General features: G+C 39.8%; 1 protein-coding gene across 1 annotated transcript; it reads right to left on the reverse strand.

Annotated features, from left to right (window-relative positions):
• Positions 1 to 94: 94 nt before the first annotated feature.
• Positions 95 to 24,645, reverse strand: lpgat1 (lysophosphatidylglycerol acyltransferase 1). Its single transcript, XM_088403625.1, has 8 exons — positions 24,058 to 24,645; positions 22,555 to 22,807; positions 17,069 to 17,187; positions 16,178 to 16,273; positions 13,428 to 13,707; positions 10,234 to 10,360; positions 3,881 to 3,987; positions 95 to 3,002 (listed from the first exon to the last, which is right to left on the reverse strand). The coding sequence occupies exons 1-8, from the start codon at positions 24,088 to 24,090 to the stop codon at positions 2,851 to 2,853; spliced, it is 1,167 nt and encodes a 388-aa protein (XP_088259751.1). The 5' UTR covers positions 24,091 to 24,645; the 3' UTR covers positions 95 to 2,850.
• Between the last annotated feature and the right edge of the window lie 207 nt (positions 24,646 to 24,852).

A 24,852-nucleotide genomic window follows, 5' to 3' on the forward strand; every position in this document is an offset into this window, starting at 1 on the left:
CCAAATAGTTGACGCGTATGGCATTATAGTCTAAAATATAGAGTGGTGTTGAATTTGCATATCGAGAACAATTAAAGACAAGCGGAACAAGGAGTTTACGATCTTTGATGTTTTATTCCAGCACAAGTTTTTGTGTTGTAAAATGGCTGTGTAACTAGGAATTTAAAGGAGAAGTACAAAATGGGAAATTACAGACAGTTCTAGTATCATTTGTTTTCATTCCTACTGTGTTCATTTCCTAAAATCACATCTAGGAAAACATCCCTTTCCCTGCCTTCTTTGGGGAAACATGGTTGAAAAAAAAATCAGAAAAGGGACAGTGAATGACAGCTTTCAAAATGTTTTAGAGGGTAAGTCAAGTAGTGTTTTTTTCTTTCTTTTTTCTTTTCTTTTTTTTTTTTAAAGAGTTTCTGCCAACAGTGACGAATTAGGTGGCCAGCAACCACTGAAATGCTTTCTTTTTTTTTAAAAGCAAACTATTAATACTGCACCTTTAGAATTCTCCAAATAAAAGAACATAAAAAATAAAATAAAAGTTCAATCATATCATGGCCCCTGTATTTGCTGGCCCAATTCCCTTTGGAGAACAGCATCACTGGGGAATGTCGTTTTCTTAGGCAGGGTTTCCCAAAAAAAGATGAATCTGTGTCCATTCTATCCGGTTTACCGATTTACAGGGTAATATGAAAGCTTTAAGGTTAATGGAAAGCCCCATGATTGCTTGTTATGATAGGTTTGTGTGATTCCACGTTGGGATCTTTATTTCTGGTTTTATGTTATTAAACTTGGTAGTATGGGCAAAAATTGATAGCGACCTTATTTCAAAACACGGAGTACTCGCAAAGGCAGCCGATACCAAGACACCTTCTCATGAACGTTTTCCAATCAGGAAGTAAATGGCATCAATGGCTGACATAGCTTTTTTTTTCCATTAACCATCCAATGTAAGTCTTCTCAATAGCCGATTAAAATGCAATTTTATTAAATGTATGTCAATTTATAAGGATGTCACTTTTTTGCACACAACCTAAAGCCATGCTTTAAATATGTTCTTACTCCATGTCCAACGATTTCTAGGCAGCGATGGTTGTTTTAAAGTGCTATAAAAAATGAAGTTGAGTTAAAAAAGTGTAACGTATATCAAACAAATTTGACAGATAAATGTCACACATTCAATTATTAGGAATACAGAAACATACGACAAGGATTAATGTCCTTATAAAATCATTATAATAATAATAAGGTCTGTGAGCTCCCCCTAGTTTTAAACACAACATTCTGATTAATATTGTGTGACTGAAAATGACATTAAAGCTGATCATTATTAAATTAATAATCAATTTATATTGATAAAGTATTACTAGTATTGAGTACTTAGTATTGCTATCAAATCAATGAATACTCAACTTTTGAGCAGTCATACTTGTATGATTATGAAAAAAAAAGTGGCAATGAGCATCCCTTACATATTTTAAGTCAATTTTGGTAGCAAAGGAACAACATTTCAGGCTTGAACTGTTGTTTTGGGAAACCCTGTCCTAAGGGACAAAAGCTTTGAACAAAAAGCGGATTTTACGTTGGATCTTATCAACCAAACATTTTTGGGATGACAAGGGTAGCATTGCAAATAATCCCCTGCTTAGAAACAGGGGGAAAAAAAAGAGAAAATCACAACAATGTACCGATGAAAAGTAAATAAGAATGATGTTTTTGGTTGTTTTTTTTTTTTTACCTAAAAAAAAAAATAAAATCTGAATTATTCACAGACAGGTGACAGGCGTTGCTTTTCGGGGTTTGTTATGTACAGAGGATTTTGTGTCTTTAAAATAAAATCATATTTCATGAATTGTCTCCATCTTCTGACGTCACACAGTAACAACACATGAAGCACATTAATCAAGGGGGGGAAGTTCAATAAAAAAGAGGGGATGGGGGCACCCACACTTTCACTTCTTCCTATTGTATCAATGCCTACACTTCTTAAAGCCAAAGTGAGCGGTCGTTTTTTTTTTTTTTTTTGGGATGCTGTGGAACGCATTCAGCACAAACAATTATCTTCCCTTCTGTTTGTGGACAACACTGAGCGTATGGCTTAAATCATTGTAAAACTATGCAGTTTGATTAAGGGGCGAAAAAAAAAGTCTAAACTCCTCAGTCCATTTTGTGGAGATGATGCGCGTGTATTTTGCCAAACTGGAGTCCACGCGGGTTGCTTTTCAAGTGATCTGTACGTTTCCACTCAGTATGACGGCGTTTCACTTGCGTAAATAGTCCAGACGACAACGAAAAGATAACAAATGTGCTGGCTGGCGTGGAAAATATGCAGGCTAAAAAAAAAAAGAAAAAAATAGGCAAAACATATAGGCAGCTACCATTCAGGAATATATCCTGGGACAGGGAGCAGTTTGGATTTTTAGTGCAATGTGGGCCAAGGGGGGAGGAGGAGCAGAGCGTCCACGCGGCCGCTTGGAGATGTCCACTGGGCGTCGGAAAGAAGGCAGACTAAAGGGCGGACTTGATGCTTCTACTCTCACAGTATTCACAGACGCACAAGTCCATACACACTTCATGAAACTACAGCGGTCCTTTTGCCCAGAGCCTCGTGAATGCGTCACTGTTTGAGGGCCTATGTGTAAACATCAACATGAGAGCCGTGATGTGAGAGATCATGTGTAGTGTCAGGGGTGTAATTCTGTTTGTCTACATGTCGTATACATATTTTTTTTTTTGTTTTGTTTTCCCCTCCCCCCTGTCTTTAGTCTCGCCACGTTAATCGTAAATGTACAGTCATCCATTGCGTGACCCCAGCGGATCCCGAGGCGTTTCTTCGTGCTCACCTCGTCTGCCGACTCAAAAGATACCGCAGTAGAGGTGCCGCAAGAGGCTGTACCACATGTAGCCGGAGACAAACGCGAACGACTGGATGGCGCACAGCCACACGGGGTCCAAGGTCATTTGCCGGGAGATGGCTTCCTTCTGGCCCTCGGGCGGCGGGAACGCTCCTATTGAGAAGGACGCAAGGAACGGGAGTAGTGATGCATTCTTAGTGAGAATTAACACTGTTCGTTGAGGTAAGGCGATCGGCGTTCACTTCCAATATACAACAAAGATTGATGACAGGGTGCTTCTTTCTTTGGCTAGTTCAAAGGTTTTTTTTCAGATATTATAATTTATTGAGCTACTGAAGCAGCTACCCCACTGATGTGCAAGTTTTTCCACGGCCGGGATTAATTAAGCCCCTATTCCAGAAGGGCAAAAGCTGTTGAGGGTTTGCACGGTCGCGGCTCTTCAGGTTTTGTTCAAGGTCGTCAAAATGTCATCAGACGTCCCTCGCTGCAATTAAATGTTGAACAAATTTTGAACAAAATTTACCTTGAACCAAAAGCGTCATCTGGCTACAGCAGACATTTTTGCCGACCGCTGGTGACCTTTTGGCGAATTCGAACGAATCCTGAGGTATCAAAAGAGCCGCGACCTTCGCCGGCACTCACCAGGCATTCGCCCCGCGGCTCTCAGGAGGATAAGGGCTTTTGGGTGCATTCAAGGTCACAATTGTTTTTATGACGTTGTTAAAACCAAAAGAGCCGACGCTCGCCAATCTTTGCCCTTCAGGGATAATAGGGCAGTGCTTCTTAAATAGTGGGGTGATGACCGCGGGGAAAAGGATTTGTTTTTACCATGTAACATGTAATTGTAATAAAATAAGGATGGGCGCGGATTAAGCGCGTAATCACCTGGGTGGAAGTTGCAGACAATACTATAGTCACTGTTGACCAGTTCACTTGCATTTGGCCGGAATTGTTTACGTGTGACAATTTTGTGCTCTGCGAGTACACACGTTTTTCTAATTAAAGTAGAGACACATCAATCACTAACAAACCTGTGTCGTAAAAGTGGGCCAGTAAGTCCTCTTTCTCCACAAATCTCTGATACAGCCAGTCCGTCAGAGCCTGCTCCTCCACAGGAACCTCTTTAATTGGGTACATCCTGAAAGAAGACACACAAAAGAGATGTGTGACCAGATCTGTCACAGAACTAGTGTGTCAGCAACAGCTAGAAGCCCATTTAAAACGGCAGTCTATTAAAATCTGTCTAGACGTACTTGGACTTGTTTAGGAAAGATTCATTGACATAATGTCACAGGCAGAAAGAAGCGATGTGTGTGTGTGTGTGTTTTCATGTAGCCTTCTGTAATAGTAGTCCTTGACAGTCCAGCCACAAGGGGGCCTCAGTGAGCCGCGCACACGCAGCCCCTGGTCACCTTCAAACAGAGGTTACCTCTCCTCACTCACAGGAGCGTTTCCTCTGCACTCAGCGTTACTTTAATATTCCTGACCATTTAACGTCCACTGTAAAAGGACATATGTGCAAAGGATCAAGAAGAGGAAGGCAATGGGCAATACAGTATCGATTGCCTTTAATATCTATTGATTGGTTAAACCATTTACTGCTGGGGAACAAGTCTTTATATTGCAGGTAACATTAAAAAAAAGCTGAGCAGGTTTCCTTATCTTTGCTGGGATAAGATAGTTACATGTTTGACCTTTGTGAACCCTCGGTAGCAACTACAATCCTGCATGAGCCATCAAATGTACAAGTTTGACATGTGGACATGAATCATGGATGTGTGAAGAATTCAACTTTATTTTTGAGAATTAGTAACCCAGACGTTGCTGAGCCAAGGCATCCATCTTTGATTCCCAAAAAAAAAAAAAAAAAAAAAAAAAAAAAAAGCCTGTCACTATACACTAGAGGCATAGGAAGATGAATAAAGACATATTTGTAAGTCATAAATAATATCCAACAAATTGGGTAATGACTCATTTGCTGCAGTGCCCATGATGTTTTCTCATGGCACACTAATGTGCTTCAGTACCCTGGTTGGGAATGCCTGGGTTACACAAACAAGAGTGATAACCCAGACACTAAGACAAATAAAAACAAACTCTGGTCAAGATGATTTATAGAAAAAAAACAAAAAAAACAAACCTACAACCTAGTTAGACCTAGTATATCGAATTAGAGGTATATACCGAATAATCATTTTAAGCCTTGTACATGACATGGCATGACTTTTCACATTCAAATGAATGTTATTCAAACACGGCTGTGTGGAGAAAATTGGTCTGGTTTTGAATTATGCGGTTATACGTGGAAGTTAATATGGAAGTTGAAAATGAGGCAAAAACAAAAAACTTGTACTCCGCGAAATACGGTAATCACAATTAGATTTGCGCTGGTGGTTGGCCAGAGACCTGGAACAGACTGTGTTTGACCTTTATCGTATCACTGCATTTAATTCAATTCTGTTGAATATTGGCAGAGGTGATTTTACGGATGATGGAATTTAATTTATCATTTGCAGTGAACTAAAGCACACATTAGTACACTTCAGGACTATGACGGAGATGTCAATCGTTCGTGTGAATCGGGTTATGCGTTAACATTCGGGACTTCTCAGAAACATTATTACGGTCGTTGTGCTGGCACCAAAGTGCAGTTAGCAGATTCTAATCACTGAATTTGCTCCTCCGTAGCCATTGCCTTTGAATTTCACCATTTTGCTTCTTTACATTTCTTATTCTCAAGATATTGCTTCTATTCCCAATTGGGTGAGGAAGCTAATTAAATTTGGACGGTGTAAGGCAAAGGCTGCCCACTTTTACAGGAAAGAGGCAATTATCATTTAGGGACTGTTCAGTCTTCAGTCTCTCTCATGGGGAGTTTGAGAGGGGAAAAAAAGTGTCCTGTAATATTTGATGGAGGATACAATGTCATAAAAGCCGAATTTAGAGATTAGCAACCGGGCGGTAGGGACCAAAAAGTCGCATGTCCTGCTCTCTCTCTATTTTTCTAGTTAAGATAAGGACCCCCCAAGTGTGCCTAAGAGGCCCCAAATCCCACAAAGCAGTCATTAGGTTCTTTGTCTCCATCCTTCTGTGGACAGTAATCAGCCAGTAGTACTTTGTTTGTGGTGAAACTACACAGTACTTTTGAAAATCTTGAGAAAAATGGTAATGTGTTTCTCTTTTGATTCTGCTTTTTAAGGCGCTGGATCTGAGTACCTGATCACATCCCAAATGACATGTCTTTTAAAGACTCTTGCGTGGTGAATGTTAACCAGCCTTGTTGCCTTGATTGGGAGGAAGCTGAAGGACAGCAGTAGGAGTGTGTTTGATAATTGCTCCATTAACTCTTCAATTTGCTTCCTCTCTGGCTCAAGGCTGTCTATGTTCCAGGAAATGGTTTCGTCAGAAACAATGGACATGACTAATGTAAAAAGCCGGAGGACAGCTGAATGAACAACTAACATGTTGATATTTAAGCCCTTTCCATCACTTTAAGGGCACATTGACACCATACAAGTTAAGCTACTACACAGTTATTTCTCTATACTATGGAGCAAGCACTTTGTCATTGTGACCAGATATATCTGACCTGTGCATGGAGATAAAGTTAATGAATGACTTTCTAGGCTGGATGCCGCTTATCAGTGCAGAGGTCATGAGTAAAGAATGATAAAGTCATTGTCACAGGTGGTCATGAACTTTACGCTGCAGAGTGCAGGCGATGTTGATGGTCGAGCAGTCAATCAAAGCTGCTGGTTGCTAGAAAAAAAAAAGAAAAAAAAATCTTTGTCGAAATTTACACTATAGGGAGAACTCAAGCAAATGATTTTTGACTTTGCCTAAATTTGGTCACTTCGCATGAATGACTATTAGGATCGTCACTATCAAATCTGTTTAAAATAGACTATCCTATTGATTACCTCATTGAATAATAATAATAATAAAAAAAATCTATGATTGTTGACCGTGAGTGAGAGGCTATAACTACGTGTTACACATTATGTATTATTTTCTACTCATATGAACGTTTTTAATTCATTTACTCTCATTCACGGATTTAGAGGTCAAGGATGCATATTAAAATGGCAATTAATAAGTTAGTAACTCATCCTGTCATGGACAGCTATACAAGTCAAAAATCAATTTTAAGAGTGATGGCAGTTAATGTGTTAAACAATGACAACAAAGATTTAATGAATACTTTCCCAGACACACTCTTTCTGATAATTACGTGGCTAGGCTTTAAACTCATGACCATGTCGATGCTTGGAAGAGAGAACAAAATGGATGCTTCTCATGCGAATAAAGAAGGAAACAAAACCACTAAGGGCCTCATTATTACACTCACAATTGTGACGTATTGATTGTGTGGAAGTCCTAAAGCCAAGCCAATCCGAGTAGGAAATGTGATGTGTTCCGTATACAAGACTCGTGGAAAGCACAGCTCAATCTTTTCCGGGAGGAAGAAAAATCTTTGAAAGAAAAGCTTCAGAAAGCAGTTCGAGTGCAAGCTCAACAATTCAGCGTGCGACCAGGGTCTTGTCATAAACAGACAGCCAGGTGAGCAGCTTTAAAGCGCCCAAGTGATGACCTTGCAAGACCCCATTAATCATGTCACCTTGCAGATTTTTTTCCCCCCACAAGCAGCTTTCAGAAAACCAGACAGTAGCATTAACCAAGGTAGAAGGAGCCATTACAAAAGAAAAGTAACATCTTCAACTCCTACCACTGCCCTTGGTCTGCCTCTGTACACCCACCTAACTCTCCCATGTGAAATTCAGTAGTCTTAGGATCTGTGAAACTGAGATTATGTGATGAGAGGGCACTAGACAAAGGCTGGGTGACGACTTGTAGCAGAGACAGAATAAGGGAGGTCTGGGATAAAAAAAAAAAAGAGCAGCGTGCAGATTCATCTAGAATGTTGCACAATGGTCAGCTGCCTGTTTAGAGAATCAGCCCCAGTAATCTGATAGCAGACAAAAAGAGTCTCAAACAAAAACAGGCTTGAGAGGTTGGATTCAGAGCCCTTGAATCACAACCAAGCCTGAATGATTACACTACCTACACAACATTAATTATGATCCATTGATGCTTACTCAGAGTACCCACAATCATGTTTCACAAGAGAAACTTGATATCAAGCATTATGTGCTTCATTAGACCAGTAGTTCTCATCATTTTTTTTCACCCTAAAGAATCAACTACCTGTTTAACAAGAGCAAAATATGCTTCGAGATACAAGTAGTTCCAACATTGAATAACAGATCACACAGCTGTTTTAAGTCTTTTCTTTTCATTGAAATAGGGATGAGTAAGTACCAGTACTGGGTATTGGTATCAGGCGGATACCTGGCCTTATTTAAAGGTATTGGAACGTGTGATGGCAAGCAGCTTTACAATGACAAACTAGAAAATTGGCATTAATTCCATAAGATTTTAAAAGGAAATTATATATTGGAATGAATACTGTATGTCTTGGTTTGAACTTAATTTTCCTCGTTTTTCAGGGGGGTATCCAAAAATGCTTTGCTCTGGAGTAATTGGCAGAAAAAATATTTTACAGGGGGTACGTCATTACAAAAAGTTGAGAACTACTGCAGCACACAAAAGCCACATGGAAAATGGTAGACTTGTTCATGAGATAATGTAATAAGGGAAGCTATAAAAATGGAGGGATGACACAGAAGGGCAATGTTCCACCCACTTCTGACATGAGTGAAATGTTTATGATCGAAATTGTTTTAATCCTACTCTAAATGTGTTTAAACCCACACAGCAAGTGGGTGATTTACTTGGCAAGGGAACCACTCAGAAGAGTCTGACTTTAGGTCTTTCCTGTTGTTTTTCTGATAACACCAAAACAGCTCACGTTCAAAAATGTTCTGAGATTTTGTACAACCACGGAAATATTCAACATGGAGTCTAACATTCCTCTGGTTTCAATTTGTTTCTGTTTGTCTCGTCATGAAAAAGCACTTTTGTTCGAGAGGGGCACTTAACAAAAGACATGATGAAGGCTTCGTCATTTTCCCGCACTGAAAAATATCTGGTTCAAAGTTGTTAGCCTCTCAAACAACCAAAAAGCTAATATTTACCTCGAGATTGATTCAACCATTGGTCTGATCTCATTCACTCATCATTCATTCGTAGACAATTTTGGTACTTTCCAATGCAAGGGAAATTGTCAACAGTGGTGGAAATGTGGCATCATACTACTCACTCCCCCAGTGTTCACTTGATCAGCAGGCACATTAATCCTCTTGTCTCTGCACCTGTACCAGCGTGGGTCTAAATAGTTTATGATCATTGATGTGGCTGGAACTGCGTGTGCACGAGTTAAACATCTGTGCCACTAGCTTGGTAGGGTGCCTGTCTGCAAAGCACCTGACCATGCAATAGAAAGTGTTTCAAATACCTGGTTAGAGGGTCTCACGGGCAAGGTAGGACCCGTTCATTACAGACTTAAGAGCCCTTTGCTTTCATCTGAGTTGGTGGACAAAAAAAAAAAAAAACTCCAGAGATGGATCAGCGAGCCAAGGTCCATAAATCATTTTTTACTTTGTCTAATTACACCCGGCACACTGAAGTGTTCACAGCATCCTGGCGGTCATCATGACTTCTACCAGCTGCTGCTTGACCCTGAATGCATCCCCTATAATCTACCGTGTGGATACTCGGTGCAGTAAAAAACGACATTTATCTTGAACATGGTCTTGCAATAAAGGTAACCCCGATGCACCGTTGCCATATACTTACAGTAAGTGAACTAGAGAAGAAGACCTTGAGGACAATGAAAGGACATTTTCTCTGCCAAGAATGGCGTTATTATTAACAACAGGACATAACGTTTTGACTGGTGGTCGCTCGTGAGCCGTGGAGCGTTTGAAGTGATAATATAGCCGCATTGGTATCTTTTTTAACACTAAAGAAGCAACTAAAAAAGGTTCTTCTTCTGGACCAAAAAAAAAACCAAAAACAAAACGCTTGTAGAATATATCCAAGATTTAAAACATATAAAACACATGAGGCAAAAGCTAGAGAGCAAATATTATGGCTGACATGAAATTTAAAGCATTCTCTCACGTCTTTTCCACACAAACACAGAAGATGGGGGAAAAAAGGTCATTGAGGTGAAAGAAGAGAGGAGAGTGGTGCATTAAGTCATCTAATAACTTCTTTAGCCCTAGTGCATTCTGCTGACTCACTAAGTATGAAGGGAACTTGGTGGGGACATCCTTCTGTAATCTTGAGCTATCAGTGGGTGGACTCTTTAAGTTCTCTCTCGATAGAAGTAAACAGCATACGAGAGTGACAGTATCAGTCTATGCGCCAAATTAAAGTGTGCCCGTCTGAAACTGATGGGCTGATTTCATTTAACCCTTACCTGTAGTGTACGTGTGTGACTGTTGCCGACCTGTATCCAAAAATCCATGTTTGGATGTCCATGGGCCTTGCTTTGGGATAAGCTATGGTCACGTCTATCACCCACTGCAGGCCTTTGCGCTTTTTACCTGGAACAGAGCAAAATCAAAAGCCATAATGATGATTATAAAACAGCTAATTGGAAAGATATACTGTACACAGAATGACTACATTTGCATATCATAACCAACTATGGCTGTGAACATACTGTCGTGACAAAAATGGAATAAATGGTTGTAAGGTTGCAACTTGACCAATGTTGGCTGAGATTAATTTTCTTGATTAAAAAAAAAAAACAATTTTCATATCAAGATATGATAAATGACTTTCCTAATCTGTGCAATATAATTTTTATGATGTAGAAATCCTGGCGTAGGTGGAGCCCAACAAATTATTCGGCTGATTATAGCCCTTCAAACACCGGTTGAAGATAATTGCTATATAAACAGGCGATACCACAAGTTTGGGATGATTACATATATATTTTAAGCGTGACAAAATTAAGCAAACTTCCATTATTGCAAAGTGGAGAAGGCCTCCCACAGCATACAACGGCTTCATTGCTTTTCTTGGTGTACACCACACTTATTCAGCATCGACCTAAAAAAACAATAAGAATTCCTATCGACCAGGCCCCAGTTGTAATATCTCACTGCTATGTATACCTGTAAAGAAACCAAGCATGTCAAAAATGAACCAAGAGAAAATGTAGAATGTTGGAACGCAGAAAACAAAGGGCGCACAAACTGAAAAGAAATACTGTATCAAATGTTTGTGATTGGTATCATGCATCCAGTTCCCACATTCAATTGTGCAGCACTTTTCCTCAAAATCTTTCGACTGCCAACAGACAGTAAAAAAACAAAACAGTAAACAGTTCATTTTTAGTTGTATTATTTGTAGATGCATCATCTAACTAATGAGTTTTCTAACATGCAAGTCACAACATTTTTATAGGATTCCAAACATGTCACAAATCTGGCTTGGCAATTGACAGGAGAAGGAATGCAAAACAAGCACTTGTGTGGCAAGTTTGTTTTTGTTTTTTTCACCTCAACTGACTTAAAAAATGTATCCATCCAGCAATCCTATGTCAAACAATTTTCCCTGAGAAATAAACGATGGATGTAAACAAATCCCACTCAATGTGTGATGGGGATTTTCTCCTCAAGCATCCCTCGCACTGCCCCCTGTCGTTTTGATCTGGATGCTTCTTCTTCACTCTAGCCAACCTTCATGGACAGAATTTCTAAGCAAAAGAAAGAGCTCAGCCAAAAGGCATGACTCTCTATTTGCGGGTTGAGCTACGTTCCTACCCTCACCTATGGTCACTACCTGAAAGAACGAGATCACAAGCAACTAAAGTGGGCTTAAGCCACAAGGTGCTCAAGTGCTGTGACCATTGGATGGCAGTGTTTTCATACATACGATACATGTATAACAAGTAGGGAATGGAAATCAATATTTCACATGATACCACCCATGTTTGCATAGACACAGAACACAATATTCTATCGGACTTGAAAGATGAGTAAAAATGCTAAATATACTAGTATATACTAATATACGAGGCACTCTAGAGGTTGCCTTATCCAATAATGCTCAGCGCTGAAAGAGTTAATGAGAAATGAAGCGGGCACTATACAAACCTGTGTTCACTGAGCATATTTGTCTAAGAATTTGTGAGGTGAGCCAAAACAAAAGCAAAAAGCCGCTGGCTCATTTATACGACAGTTGAAGTGACTTGACGAGCATCCTCGGTATTGATGGGAACAGCCACAGCCATCGCAGCATGGGTAATTGGATCCTAAGCTTTGTCCTAGCGCGTAAGGAGACAGCTACGGTCTCGTGTGTGCAGCGGGCCAAAGTACGAGGCTCTGAGCCAAGGCGTCACTACAGTGACAAACCACACTGTAATAAACCACAAAGGTGCGTCCTTCAGCAAACACGGGGGGAGAGACAAATGCATCCGAAGGTACCTTTGTCGGAATTACGCCATGACAGGAGACTCAACGTTAACCAGAAGCATGCATGTGATTAGTTGGGGCATATGGTTTATCATGAACTTTGCCAGAGTGCTCACTATCTTTTGTACAGCGTGTATACCTTATCAGCGTTTAAGCCCAAGAGACACTAAATGGCCGTTACACAGCGCCACACATATTTATATCAAATCCTCTTTTCTGCAAGTGGCCCATTTGTCTCCGAGTGAGTCAGCAAAATGTGGGCAACTCTGCAGAGAATCGGGGTGAGACGGCGCTTGCACAAACTAACACACGCAGAGGACATAGGGACATAGTACTCTTCAGGGTATGTGCTTTTTTTTTCCCTTGCCCTGTGTTTAAATGCCATTAGCTAGATTCAAGCGGAAGGACAAAGCCTCCAGCATCAACTTGCTTTCAGCATTCAGAGAAAGCTGTTAAAATGAGAGCATGCACATAAAGCACACGCGGCCAATTAAGCAGTACATCTCTTTTTGTTTTGACACGTTAGTCCTAAAAAGGAAGAACTGACAGTGGTTTGCATCAAGTGTCAAGCCTATAGGGCGCACAGCTGAGCCACAAAAGCTGGCCAAAACAATCTTGAGATTAGAGCAACAACAACAAATCACCCTTCAAATGTTCTTTTTTTTTTTTTTTTTTTTTTTTTTTTTTTGAAATGGGGTTGTTTTGCTTTTGTGTGTTAATTTGAAGTGTAACAATTAAAACTACTACTTGCTCAATCTAATTAACGTTAATATTTTTATTTCAAGAGAATTCTTTCAGACAGGCTTAGAGTGTAACCTTGACATTTGAATGTCCTCGAAATGGGAAGTTCAACCTTTTTTTTTTTTTCAAAAATACAGAAGTTGTACGACACCTAAAAAAATATTTAGTAAGAATTCAAACACAGATTAACCCCACAACTATGTTCTGCTTTTTTGCTATCATGTAATTAGCCACAGAGGTTTCAGACATCTTGATGAAATTTCTCACGCTTTTACATGCCACAATTTGACTGTTCAAACAGGAATCGCAGAGGACAGAAACGATCCAAATGTATTGAACTAATAACCAAGAAGCGAAATGCCACAACAAACAAATGTAACCATTTACACAAGGTGGCTCCTTAATGTAAGCAGGATAGTGTTAGTATGCACATGTAGGTGTTGGCTACCTGTCTGGTTGGGTGTCGCGCTCTCGTTGCCCACACTGCCATTCTCATGCTGGGCTGAAAGAGTTTTCAAGATGACGTGGGTGGCACCGAGGCGAGGCAGCGTGACGTGGGTCAGGTGGGGTAACGAATGCTTTTTGGCAAACATCTGGCTAGTTTCCCTCCGCTTGCGCAGGAAGCCACCCTCGGGGAACAACACTATCCACTTCCTGTCACGACTGTGGTAATATTTGTCCAAGTGATCCTTCAAGTAGACCAGCTGCTTGTCTCGGTGGGCTTTACCCTATAAAAGGAATAAAGACATGGTTTGTCACCCAACAATGTATATTACCTGCATCTTCAGTTTGAGTTTCTGGCTTGAAACAGTTCATGGATTTGTAAATAGTTTGTAAAAGTTGGCCTAAAAAGAAGTAAGAACAATTAACCAAAATTAGGGGAAGGAAATGCCGTGAACACAAAAAACAGGGAGTGATTTTTTGTCATCCCGATACAGTATTAGGTTTAGTAGCATAAACATACCTCAAACACGCAATCCATAAACAACTTGACATAATTTTGACCTTACCAAATTACACTTAAAAAAAGGGCTTACAGATTTATTTCATTTGAGGAAATGCACTTCCAGTGAAGACTTTTTGCAACTTACAATAATGTGCCTAGGGTAGCTTCTCCCTCCATATGAATATCTTAATAAGATTTTCATAACTTATATGATGAAGCATCAACTTAGTTGAACGGTACCTTTTGAGTGAGGGGGTCTGTATTGCTTTTACTGGCACATAAAAAAGTAAAAGAGAGGTTCAGAGGATATGATATTTAAGGCGAAACTGTTTATTTACATATTTACAATTCCTTTGAACCAGGAGTTGGAGAAAAATCTCAAACTCCTGGTTCAAAGGAATTATAGAAAAAAATAGAGTGATGTGGAAAACTAACTGGTTTGAGTTAAAGAGAATTACCGGGATGTGTTCAAGTTTGAATCCACATTTGTAAACCAGATTTGTGTGAGAATACCAAGGAGTGAACACTACTGAGTGGCAGCACTACTTTGGAGCACTCTGATCAGCAATAATGTCACGCCATGGATGTGAAAAATGACATTAGGGACATTAGCAATGACAGGAAGAAGATTAGAGGATTGATCCCTCCAGTAAAGTTCAGTTGGTCAAAAGCCAATTTAAATGCATCAGCAGTACCATACAATCTTTCGACGGGGATATAAACTTACGTGGCATAGCAATCATGGGGATGATCACTGCGCTGTTTGTGTGTCAAGGCTGGGGCAACTACAAAGTTCACCTGCACTGGAGCACTATGTGACACTGAATAATGAACAATTTTTTTACTGGAGTTCATAGCTAGTTCATAGTCATTACTGCTCAAAATGGGACTCAACAGTTAACTGTGTAATCTTTGATGCTATCCATAAATGCAGCACCAAAGCATGTAAGTAGAGAATGATTAGATAACTCTACTTGACAAACAATTTGACTATCAAATTAATCAATACTTTTTTCGAGACTTAGTTGAATTCAAAATTGTCAAAGTCCTGTGCATTTCAGGCTCTTAACAGTAACTATTTAGTTTCCGTATTCCTCCACTTCAGCAGACTTAAATCGTTTTTAAAATTAAAACTTGCTTTTTTTTTAATCATATTCATCAATTAATTACAGATAAATATAGTTATTTTATAAAGTGGTTTAACTTTATTATGAAAGAAATCTACAGTATATTGGCAAACCAACCAAAGACGTATATAACTTCACAACCTTCACATAAACGACAATCACACTTAATATAAATTTATGTGTACCTGACACTGCATAAAATTAATCTCAGAATGTATTTATAAAAGTACAAGCTACTATTTACGGTAAGAAGGTACGGTAATTGACAGACAGTTTTACAGACTGGCATATTAAGTCACAACCAGTGTACAGTATGTGATATTCATGAACAGCACGCTAATGTGTTTAAAATAAGATCCTGTTCCACGTGCGAATGTGCAGCCACTGCTGCTGCGCACATGGCCGTGAGATATGTCTGCCTGCCTGACTGTCGCTGTGTGAGGTATTTTGGGGAAGGATGTCAACAATGCAGACTAGAATGCCAGAAGGGGGTCACAGAAATGACCAAGTCCAGTATTGCCTGTGGCAAAACTTGGTTCAGCCTTGACACAGGGATTATGAGGCAAAACATTTCTTCGGCGCGCAAGAAAATGATTTCAAGCAGATGACTGCTGAATGTCCCCAAAAAGTAATCAATGAAGCCTTAAAACAAGCATAATATTTCAAGATAGCATACACAACATATTCCCAATGGGTGTCCGCGTATAGGCTGGCCAAAGCAGCCTGCTCTGTTCCAGATGCCCCATAACAAAGGGTTAGTCTGACTCCACACACAACTGTCCAGAGTGGCTGACCTTCACAGAGAACGTCATGGCCTTCAGAAGCCTAAACACATGGAAACATTCCAGCTGGGACAGCAGATGGGTAGTGACAGTACTTTTGCGGCGTGCGATACAAAAACTAACGCACGGCAGCAGCCGGGAGGTTAAAAGATGGTTACGGCCTTATGATCTATGTTTCTTAATCCTGATGCCTTCTGGACAATCGGTATGTGGGCAGGTGAGAAAAAAAACCCATATCAATCCATTAAAAAAAATGAATGCTACAGGAGAGTGCGGTATATTTGATTGTGGGATACACAATAAGGAGTGATTTAGAATTTCACACTGGGTTGTGAGCTCTTACCTGTCTAATGAAGAAGTCACCATGTATGAGGGACACTAGGCCAAAGTTTGTATATTTGAACACGTGGTCCATCAACCACATCATTTTTCGTACCACCTGAGAAAAGATAGACAAACCAAAAAGATCTTTATACACTCAATCTGTCATTTTCATAAATGTTTATGTACATGTAACAGTATTTCTCAAGTGATATCCTCTTTCTTATCATATCTTGTGCAATGTATATAGAAACCCGTTAACTCAAAAAAGTGCTGTATAGATTATCTTGTTTTTACTGCACCCTTTGGACGTGGATATGCCTTTATTTATTTTATGATGCTAAGGTGTGTAAATTATTGTTCTGCTCTTTGCTCTCATTATTGCCGCACAGCATTTTTGGGTGTTTTTTTTGCTGCATTTCAAAGTGGATAAAAGAAGAAAGTCAGCTTAATATAAATGTTGTAGTTTTGAGGGGGGTTGTTAACTTTTGGGCGATTGGAAATGAGCTTGATTAAATAATTAACAGTAAAGCAATAAGTTGCTTAAGCGCCATGCTGCTAATTTCATGTAGCTTTCTATTTGAAGAAGACATATGAATCATTATTCGTTTGTTTAGAACTTTTAGTTTGCATTTGTCATGTCACACAGCAAAATAGTATTTGCCAAGCTGTAATAGGCAAATCCCTGAGAAAACAACGATGCTAGAAAAACACATTGTAAATATAGCTATGTAGATACTGTATTGACATTTGTGGTCGTAGCATGTATGTGCATGTAGTAGGAAGGCACTAAAAAAGGGTGTAGGTCGAGTTGTCCTGAAGTAAATATCCTAATTTTGCTACACTTAATGCCACACTTAATTCGAGGTTTTCAGCTTACAGGTAACATGCAATGCAGTAGCAATCTTCTTACCATGCCCTTGTCTTGCAGGCACATCATAAGGGTGCAAACATCTCCTGTGGATTGATGGTTGACAATAACCATGGCTTCATCTTCGGAGATGGGCCGCACATCATCACCCCACTCTGTGACTGTAAAGCAAATAAAAATGTGACACACAGACTCAGTAACTTTCCATATTTATAAATACCCATCAGCCTGCTGATTGTATTTTAAGTTTTATTCAATGTCTTACTGCCCGCTAAAAGCGGAGGACATGACTAGAAACAAATATTCAGTGATTTTGATTTTCAGATGCAGTTACTACACTATAGCATTCTTTCACTCATTCTCAGTGATGAATATATGTGTCAAAGACTTGGTGACAGTCAATGATTTGAAGAAAGGATCCTTGATCAGGCAAAACTCTGTGTTTGGGTTTCAGACCAGCTTGCGCATTGAACAAAATTGTACAAAACTGAACAAAATACATATACTGTAGCAATTATAAAAATATTAAGATGCTTCCTATTTAATCAGCTGTATTTTGTTCATAATTGCCCATATTTCACAATTGTTCCCAGGCTGTGTAAATGTATGAGCACGACAGGGGGACTATAAATGTATAAATCCTTGGTGCAGCTAGGAATAAGCAGAATGAATAAATATACTGGGTAATTTTGCTTTTTCAAAAAGTTCAAATTGTGAACACAGATTTAGTAGTTCTTAATGCTAAAGAAAGAGAAAGTGTGGCCCAGAACTGGAAAACAAAATTACAAGTAACCACAGCATGTCAACAAAATACTTCTAATTCATCACACAAAATACACAGTTAAAGGCAAGTAAGAATTTACCAGCCCTCCATTGTGTTGTCAAAGTGATAAAAATAATATGGAGAAAAATACAGCCGCAGGCTTCTTTTCCCCGGGCCAAATGGCACAGCGCACACAGGCACCAAGGCCTTTTGTTACCATGAGAATAATACACAACCATTATTAACTTGGAACCGTGTTCTGTAGTGACAGACAAAGAGCTTTCAACATGAACAATAACTAGCATGAATTAGCAACTGGAGAAGTAAATCTGAAGTGGCCTTTGGTCCTCTTTTCCTGATTTACATTGTTGAGCATCTATTCAGAGCATGCAGGCTATTTTACAAGCCAATTGCCAGTGTGTGATTGTTGACAACGCACACACAGGAGATTAAACAAAAGGGAAAATGCGGCTCGTGTCTGACGCGGGTCGGAAACAACAGCTCTCCTGGAGAACACGTGGAACCATTTGCAATTTAAAGTACACTTCAGCAGCTCAGCATATTAAAGCGAGAACCATGGAGATCTGCCCAAAGCCCGAGGGTGAAAGGATTCAGCTGAGCTGCAGTCATGTGCGGGGAATCCCCACAGTCATGGGTGGGTCAGCTCAAGTTGCGTGATGCAAAGGTTGCAGCAGTAAGGCTTCCGCAAACGGTTTCTGCTGTAAAAAACTGGATGGTGAAATTTGGATTACCAGGAAAAGGCCTGTTCAGCGTTTCCCCTTTCAAATGTCACATTTGATGAAATCCGAATAAAGAACAATAGAAAATAGTGACAAAATAAGACAGACATATTTGGAGCAAGGACAACAGCAGAATGTTGACCCAAAATTGTGCTTCCTATTACATACATAGCACTTGTACAGGACCAAATTTGCACATTTCTGTTTGTCATCATTTACTATCAAATGCTCAACGTGGCTTTCTAATGTGAGTTTAAAACGTGATGATGGAACATATTTCACTTTTTGTACCACAAAAGATTCTCCTAAGAATTGAGTTGAGATTTCACTTGAGGAAAATATGGCACATCTGTGATGTTCAGGGTGTGTGTGTTGGCCCTGAAGGCGTTGTCATTTCATAAGGAGCTTGCTCTCCTGGTCACTGATATCCCCATTGTCGTCTGCGACAAGCATTAATGATATCGCAGAGATGGCTCATCCGTCAGATAGAATACATTAGGGAAATTGTCTTTGAAAGACGACACACTTAGCGTAGCAGGGTGACAACCATGCTACAGGCGCAGTGTCTAATCCAATAGTGGTCAGTTAAATCCAACCTCGCACGCATTCATCCTGCTCTGGAGACAGATGAGAATTTGGCCGGTGACGCTCCTAATTAATCTTGTCACCCCGATTGTGACTCGTCTGGCAACCCAGAAAATGAGGGCCAAATTGTCAATGATATTCAAATATTTCAGCCCTAGCTAAAGACAAAAACCCTTATACGCAAATACCAGTGTGACTTCCTTCTTTGATTTTTAAATAAAACTTAAAATGAAACAATTAAAAAAGGCTTCTCACATGTCCATTCTTCCAATGACGCCTCCGATATTACACAAAAGACTGAGGCAAATTGGGTGAGATTGTTTTTTTTTTTTTTGCCCTGATTAAAGCAGCGGTGCGGTCATACTGGATTTGTGTCATTTTTCACCCACCTAATTAACACATTTTTATTCAGCTGTAGAAGAGAAGTGACTTCAGACATATCAGTCTTTTGTTTTCATACACAGTTTATGGCTTACAGTTTTACCAAAGTCTAAAATTGACATGGCAAAAATAACCTTTCTGTCTATACAGGCACTAGAAAGATGCACAGTAGGGTTTCTGCAGGTATCAGTAAACCCATTTTAATGCTGTGACAAGAGCAGTGCCCTTTTTTTTGGTTACAGTGATCCCTTCTTCAAAATCCAAATCTACCTCAAACTGTGACCAAAAAAATGATAATACAGGTAACTGGAAGACAGAAGGAAAATTATTCTAAGTTGTCAATTTAGTGCAATATGCACAACCAGGTGCAGCAAACACTGTATAATGAGGACCATGTCAATCAAGTGCGGTCTGCACATGCCCACACAGTCCAGAAAATAGGTCTGTGCCAAGTAACTGACAACACGTGTGTGGGTGCTGCAGGACTGCACTCAGGCATTAACAAATGACGAGTGGTGGAGATCATCCACGTTTGTTTTTCACACGCAAATTTTGGCCAGGCCAAGAGCTGGATTCCTGCTGATGGGCCCGTTTACGGACACTGTTTGGGGAAGACTACAAGGTCGTTTGAATTCATTCTTACCCAACCTTCTGTGCTTGTCCACCGTGACCCACAATTGGCTGACAGCTCATTGGAAACCACAACACGGGGTCGTTTTTACATCACTAATATGTACTTTGGCTCAATAAAAAAAATAGAGTTAACACTGTTTGACTTTGTCTAATCTGTGATAGTCACATGGTCATAGGTTGCGACGAGTTGACACACACGGTTACGTTCTTCCAAAAAAGAAGAGATGATGTACGTAAATCAACAGTTTGGGAGATGAGTACTCCATTTTTCAGACCTTTTTTTTCTCATCCTAAAACGCTTGACTCTGGTAAGAGGGTACTCTGATGAAAAAAATATTTCAGAGTGTATAGCATGAAAAAAAAAAGCATTAAGAAACAACTTGTGGCTTTTGTCTTGTCCTATTTTGTGATCCACCACTGTACTACAGAAAAATAATTTTAAAAGAAGAAACATTTCTTATCACAAATTAAATCGCAACAGGTGGCTGCCCTGCCTGCTCAGTACATCATGGATACATTTTCAGTAAGTTATAAAAATTAATAATTAACAATAAGTACAGCTAATTCTGTTGTGTAAACTTGTTTATGTAAAGAGACATAACTCCAGGGCGCACAAGGTAACCTTCTCTTTGCGAAACACGTGTACTTCACCTATAGTCAAAGATAAGACGACATTGTGATAACACACCTTAGGTTTGACAATACAGCAATTGCTCACCTCAACTTAATTTTACACTTATGACAATTCATAATGCTAAATACAATACAATGCATGAAGACAACGAATGGCTTTACTTGCACAAAGTGTGAGTAATTTGACTTCATTGTAGTTGTATGAAAATGAATGATGATATGACTGCTTTTACAAACAGTTAATGTTTAAAAACAACACACTACTGTACTGTTATTGTGAAAACCACAGCACACCTGCTTCCTTCAAAGTACACTATATTATACACACATCACAGGCATTTGAAATTTAGCATTGCTTCTAATCACTACTTTATATAGAATTAACAAGGCATGGCTCTGGCCCTGCTTCATATTATTAGAAAGTCTTCCAAACCAGGTCATCTGATCCGAAGCATGAGTGAGACACGTCCACGTGCAGACGGTGACCGTCTGATGTCTCACCTTTTTCGTCTGATCATCATGCAAATGTTGCACCACCCAATACCAGGTGTTCTATAGGCTGACAAGTATGCATTATTGATCAGTACACCTTGTTATTCCCGATGAACATCACTTACAATTAGTAAGCATTTTGTTCACAGCCCCCGTGCAACCAAACACCAGCAACTGCATGAATCACTTCCGAGACACTCAACCCAGTAGATGTGGGAAATAATAGACGGACCCTGGTGATTTTTCATCTCATTTTAAACTGCAATTCATTTCTTTGTTGGTTAGACTAACAATTAAAAGAACTCCTATTGTTTGTCTTCAAGTAACACTCTCTATTGAATGTTTGGAGTCAAAATAGGCAAAGTGCAATTAACAATCGCATATTATGAACAGATGCTATGTCATTATATTGACGTCTCGCAAATATAACATTTGGCTTTTTTTCCAACTGTGAAACTGGAAGGGGAAAAAAAAAACGCAAAAAAATCTGATGTTGGCTCTCCTCAGAAAAACTGGAGATTGTCAGTTTCAATGACTTAAAACATTTGCATTTTTTATCTAGATTCTTTTTTTTAATTTGTGTTGAGATATTAATTGCGATTTGAGCTCAGTGAAGCACATTAAACAGTTTTTTTCAGTCATATGTTGTGAAGTTGTAAAAAGAACTTTGTTGCCCATATTGGTAATCATTCACCAGTCTGTATAGCCTAAAAGATGGAAATCTTTTAATATTAATATTAAAATATTAATGAGAAGAAGAAGACAAAGAAAAGAAGATGAAACCTGTAAAACCGGGGTGTTCAAGGTGACGGCTGAACATTTTGGGCTGTCCCAACCCAGAAAAAAAAAAAGTTGGCAGCACCAGTGAAATCAGTGCAAAGTTAGTCTCAAGCAGGGGTGCACTTTTTTTTTTTGTTTTTGCCATGACATCTACTTTTCCACCACATGGATGGCACAGCACTCTGTTTTTAAGTATTTGTTTCCCCCAACCCTTTAAAAAGAAAACGAAAAAGAGAGAGAGGACCACTAAGGAAAATTTTCTAAAGTGACAACTCTACTGAAAGGCATGGTATCCTCGTGAAAGATAGGAGAGCTTTCGCTAAATCCCACTGTCTGTGCACTGTTAATCCTAATCATATTTTCATTTATTTTATTTTTAGTTACTAGCAGTTAGTTCAAAACTGTTAAATATTATTTTTTATGGTATATTTGTGATTAATATAATAGCGGCCGTAACAAATCTATCATTCCACTGGAAGTTTCCGCTACATTTGTGTCAGGGGCGATTAAAAGCATCTTACCTGTGTAGCCTGCGATCCAGCCCCACGACGACACCATGGCCAGCAGCCATTTAAACATGACGCCCTCAAGGTGCCAGAACGTGGAACTGTCCCATATTCTCAGTGGCTGCAGCACGAGCAAGTATAGGCAGTAGGACGGGATGGCAACACAGTTGTTGATGAACATAAACACAAAACGGAGCACAGCCTTCAGCAGAGTCCAGCCCAGTTTGCCGGCCCCGTCCAACAGCTGGGCCATCGTGATCCACACCGTCTGGGAGAGAAAAGAGGACACCCTGAGACTCGTGTGTGTCTGTGTGTGTGTGTTTGAGTACACAAGAGTTGCGTTGCTGATGAACACCAACAGAGCATCCAAAGGATCTATACAGCACAGGACCTCACCCAAAACAAACAAACATGATACCAGGAAAGATGCCAAATATGTATATCAGACAAAACAACACGATGTCATTTTTCTGTCTAAATTTCATATTCTGTCTAAATTTGGTAAATTTCAAATTATCTCACATACGTCATCCAGTGGTAATGTCTGTCCCTAGATCTCAACCCCAATGAGTCCTGTGGAGTGGGCTCGGGAGGAGATGACCCAGGTTGTTGGATTTACAGAGACTGTGCAAGAATGAATGGTAGCAGATACCTCTTTTTATATTACCGCATCTTGTGCAACATTAGAGGTCATATCCCTAAGATTCGGTGAATCAATCTGAGTGAAAAAACAAATAGTTTTCCATTTATTATGGGTTTGGTGAACACGTGTAAGAAATTTCTGGGGTTCGATACCTCCAATAAGTTTAAGAACTGCTGTTATCGGAGAATGTTTGGAGTTGTTCTGATGGTAAAAAAGGGGTTGTGCCACCATCAGTGGTACTAATTGTGGCACATGTCAGAAGTAAAAGATACATTTTGAGTTTTTTCCCTTCTCAATAAACACACTTGATTCAAAGAAAGATTTTCTTCTTTTTGTCCAAAATAATTTAGAAAACAATAAGTCTAAGAACACATATTAAAATACCGAGTACCGTACAAAGTTACATTGTGAATATTGTGACAGAATTTACACATTTCATTACTATGCGATACTTTAACTGCCATTGCGTGCAACTGAGCAGCGATAAGCTTCCGTAGAAATGCAAATGAAGTTAAGCGATAACCAATTCGGAGTGAGGCCGTAAAAAGGAACTTAAATTTGAATGATTTAAGACGGTGTGTATTCGAGCTAGCTGCCTTGGCGCCAGGGTAATGCGTGAAAAGATTGAACCATAAAAGGACTTCTTGACCAGCTAGCTAGCTCAGTGTGGGCTGTGTTAGCATAGTTGGAAAAATTGCAGAAACCCGTGTGTAAATATCTACAAAACTTAAACCGGGTTGCAAGCTCTTCGCGAGCAAGATGCGGATACTTGACTGCACATTAAATGCAAGCGCCAATGCGCTAAACTCTATGTGCACTTCCAGGATATAGTCAGACCCTGATTTTGACTTGACGTCTAGTAGGTCGTTACTTACCGAAGTAATGTCACAGAAGCATCCAAAGCGCATTAAAGATGTAGCAAAAAGAGAATGTGTTGAAGCCAGGCAAACGCCGTCATGTGCAGGAAAAACCTAATCCAATAAGTTAGCACATTTTTCAGCAGATACGGTCCATCTTGGGGTCAAAGCGAGAGACATCGCTCATTTGGTGTGCTGTCGTCGCAACAAACCGCAATCACACCCATCGAGGCGACGATATCCAGAGCTGCTCATGGGGGTCGAGTGAATCCCGGCGGACACCGTTAGCCAGCTAGCTTGCTAGCTAGCTAGCAAGGAGCTCCACTCGAGCGCGGTCGGCTCCATCGCAGTCAGACACCGGGCTGATAATTCCACCTAAGCATCATCACCATCGCGGTCGTCTGCTTTAGATCGCTATTGAGAACTTGTCGCCCAGAGAAGTCCGGATTCAGGGGTCGGGGGGGCCACGACAAGCGTTCAGTGGGAAAGACATCTAGCAGTCAAATGGTTCAACGGCGATGTTTCTCTTGCAGGCTGCCACGATCCGTTATCTGCTTTAAATCTAGATTCACACGGCGGTGATCCACACAGCACAGCCATAGATAAAGGCGGAAACGAATCTTTTGCTTTCACAATAAACACTTTCGCTACACAGAACTCTCCCCTCTAAAAATAAAAATATAAATATGTTTTGTTATCTGACATTTTTTTTAAAATTGTTACATTTAATAATTTGGTCTCTCAGTACGCTGCGCCTAAATTCATTGTTGTTTACAAACCCTATTTTTCTGTTCTGAAATCACACGGCGGAAG

The sequence above is a fragment of the Hippichthys cyanospilos genome, chromosome 20 (assembly GCF_059441005.1).
Source record: "Hippichthys cyanospilos isolate Australia breed blue-spotted pipefish chromosome 20, RoL_Hcya_1.0, whole genome shotgun sequence".
NCBI classification, from domain to species: domain Eukaryota; kingdom Metazoa; phylum Chordata; class Actinopteri; order Syngnathiformes; family Syngnathidae; genus Hippichthys; species Hippichthys cyanospilos.

What these genes read in the sequence shown, in the direction of transcription:
- lpgat1 (XM_088403625.1), bottom strand. Translation starts at nt 24,090, where the DNA reads ATGCGCTTTGGATGCTTCTGTGACATTACTTCG. An exon ending in GCTTCTGTGACATTACTTCG is followed by an intron (nt 22,808 to 24,057) that starts GTAAGTAACGAC and finishes TTTCTCTCCCAG; the next exon opens with ACGGTGTGGATCACGATGGC. An exon ending in CTGGATCGCAGGCTACACAG is followed by an intron (nt 17,188 to 22,554) that starts GTAAGATGCTTT and finishes TTTGCTTTACAG; the next exon opens with TCACAGAGTGGGGTGATGAT.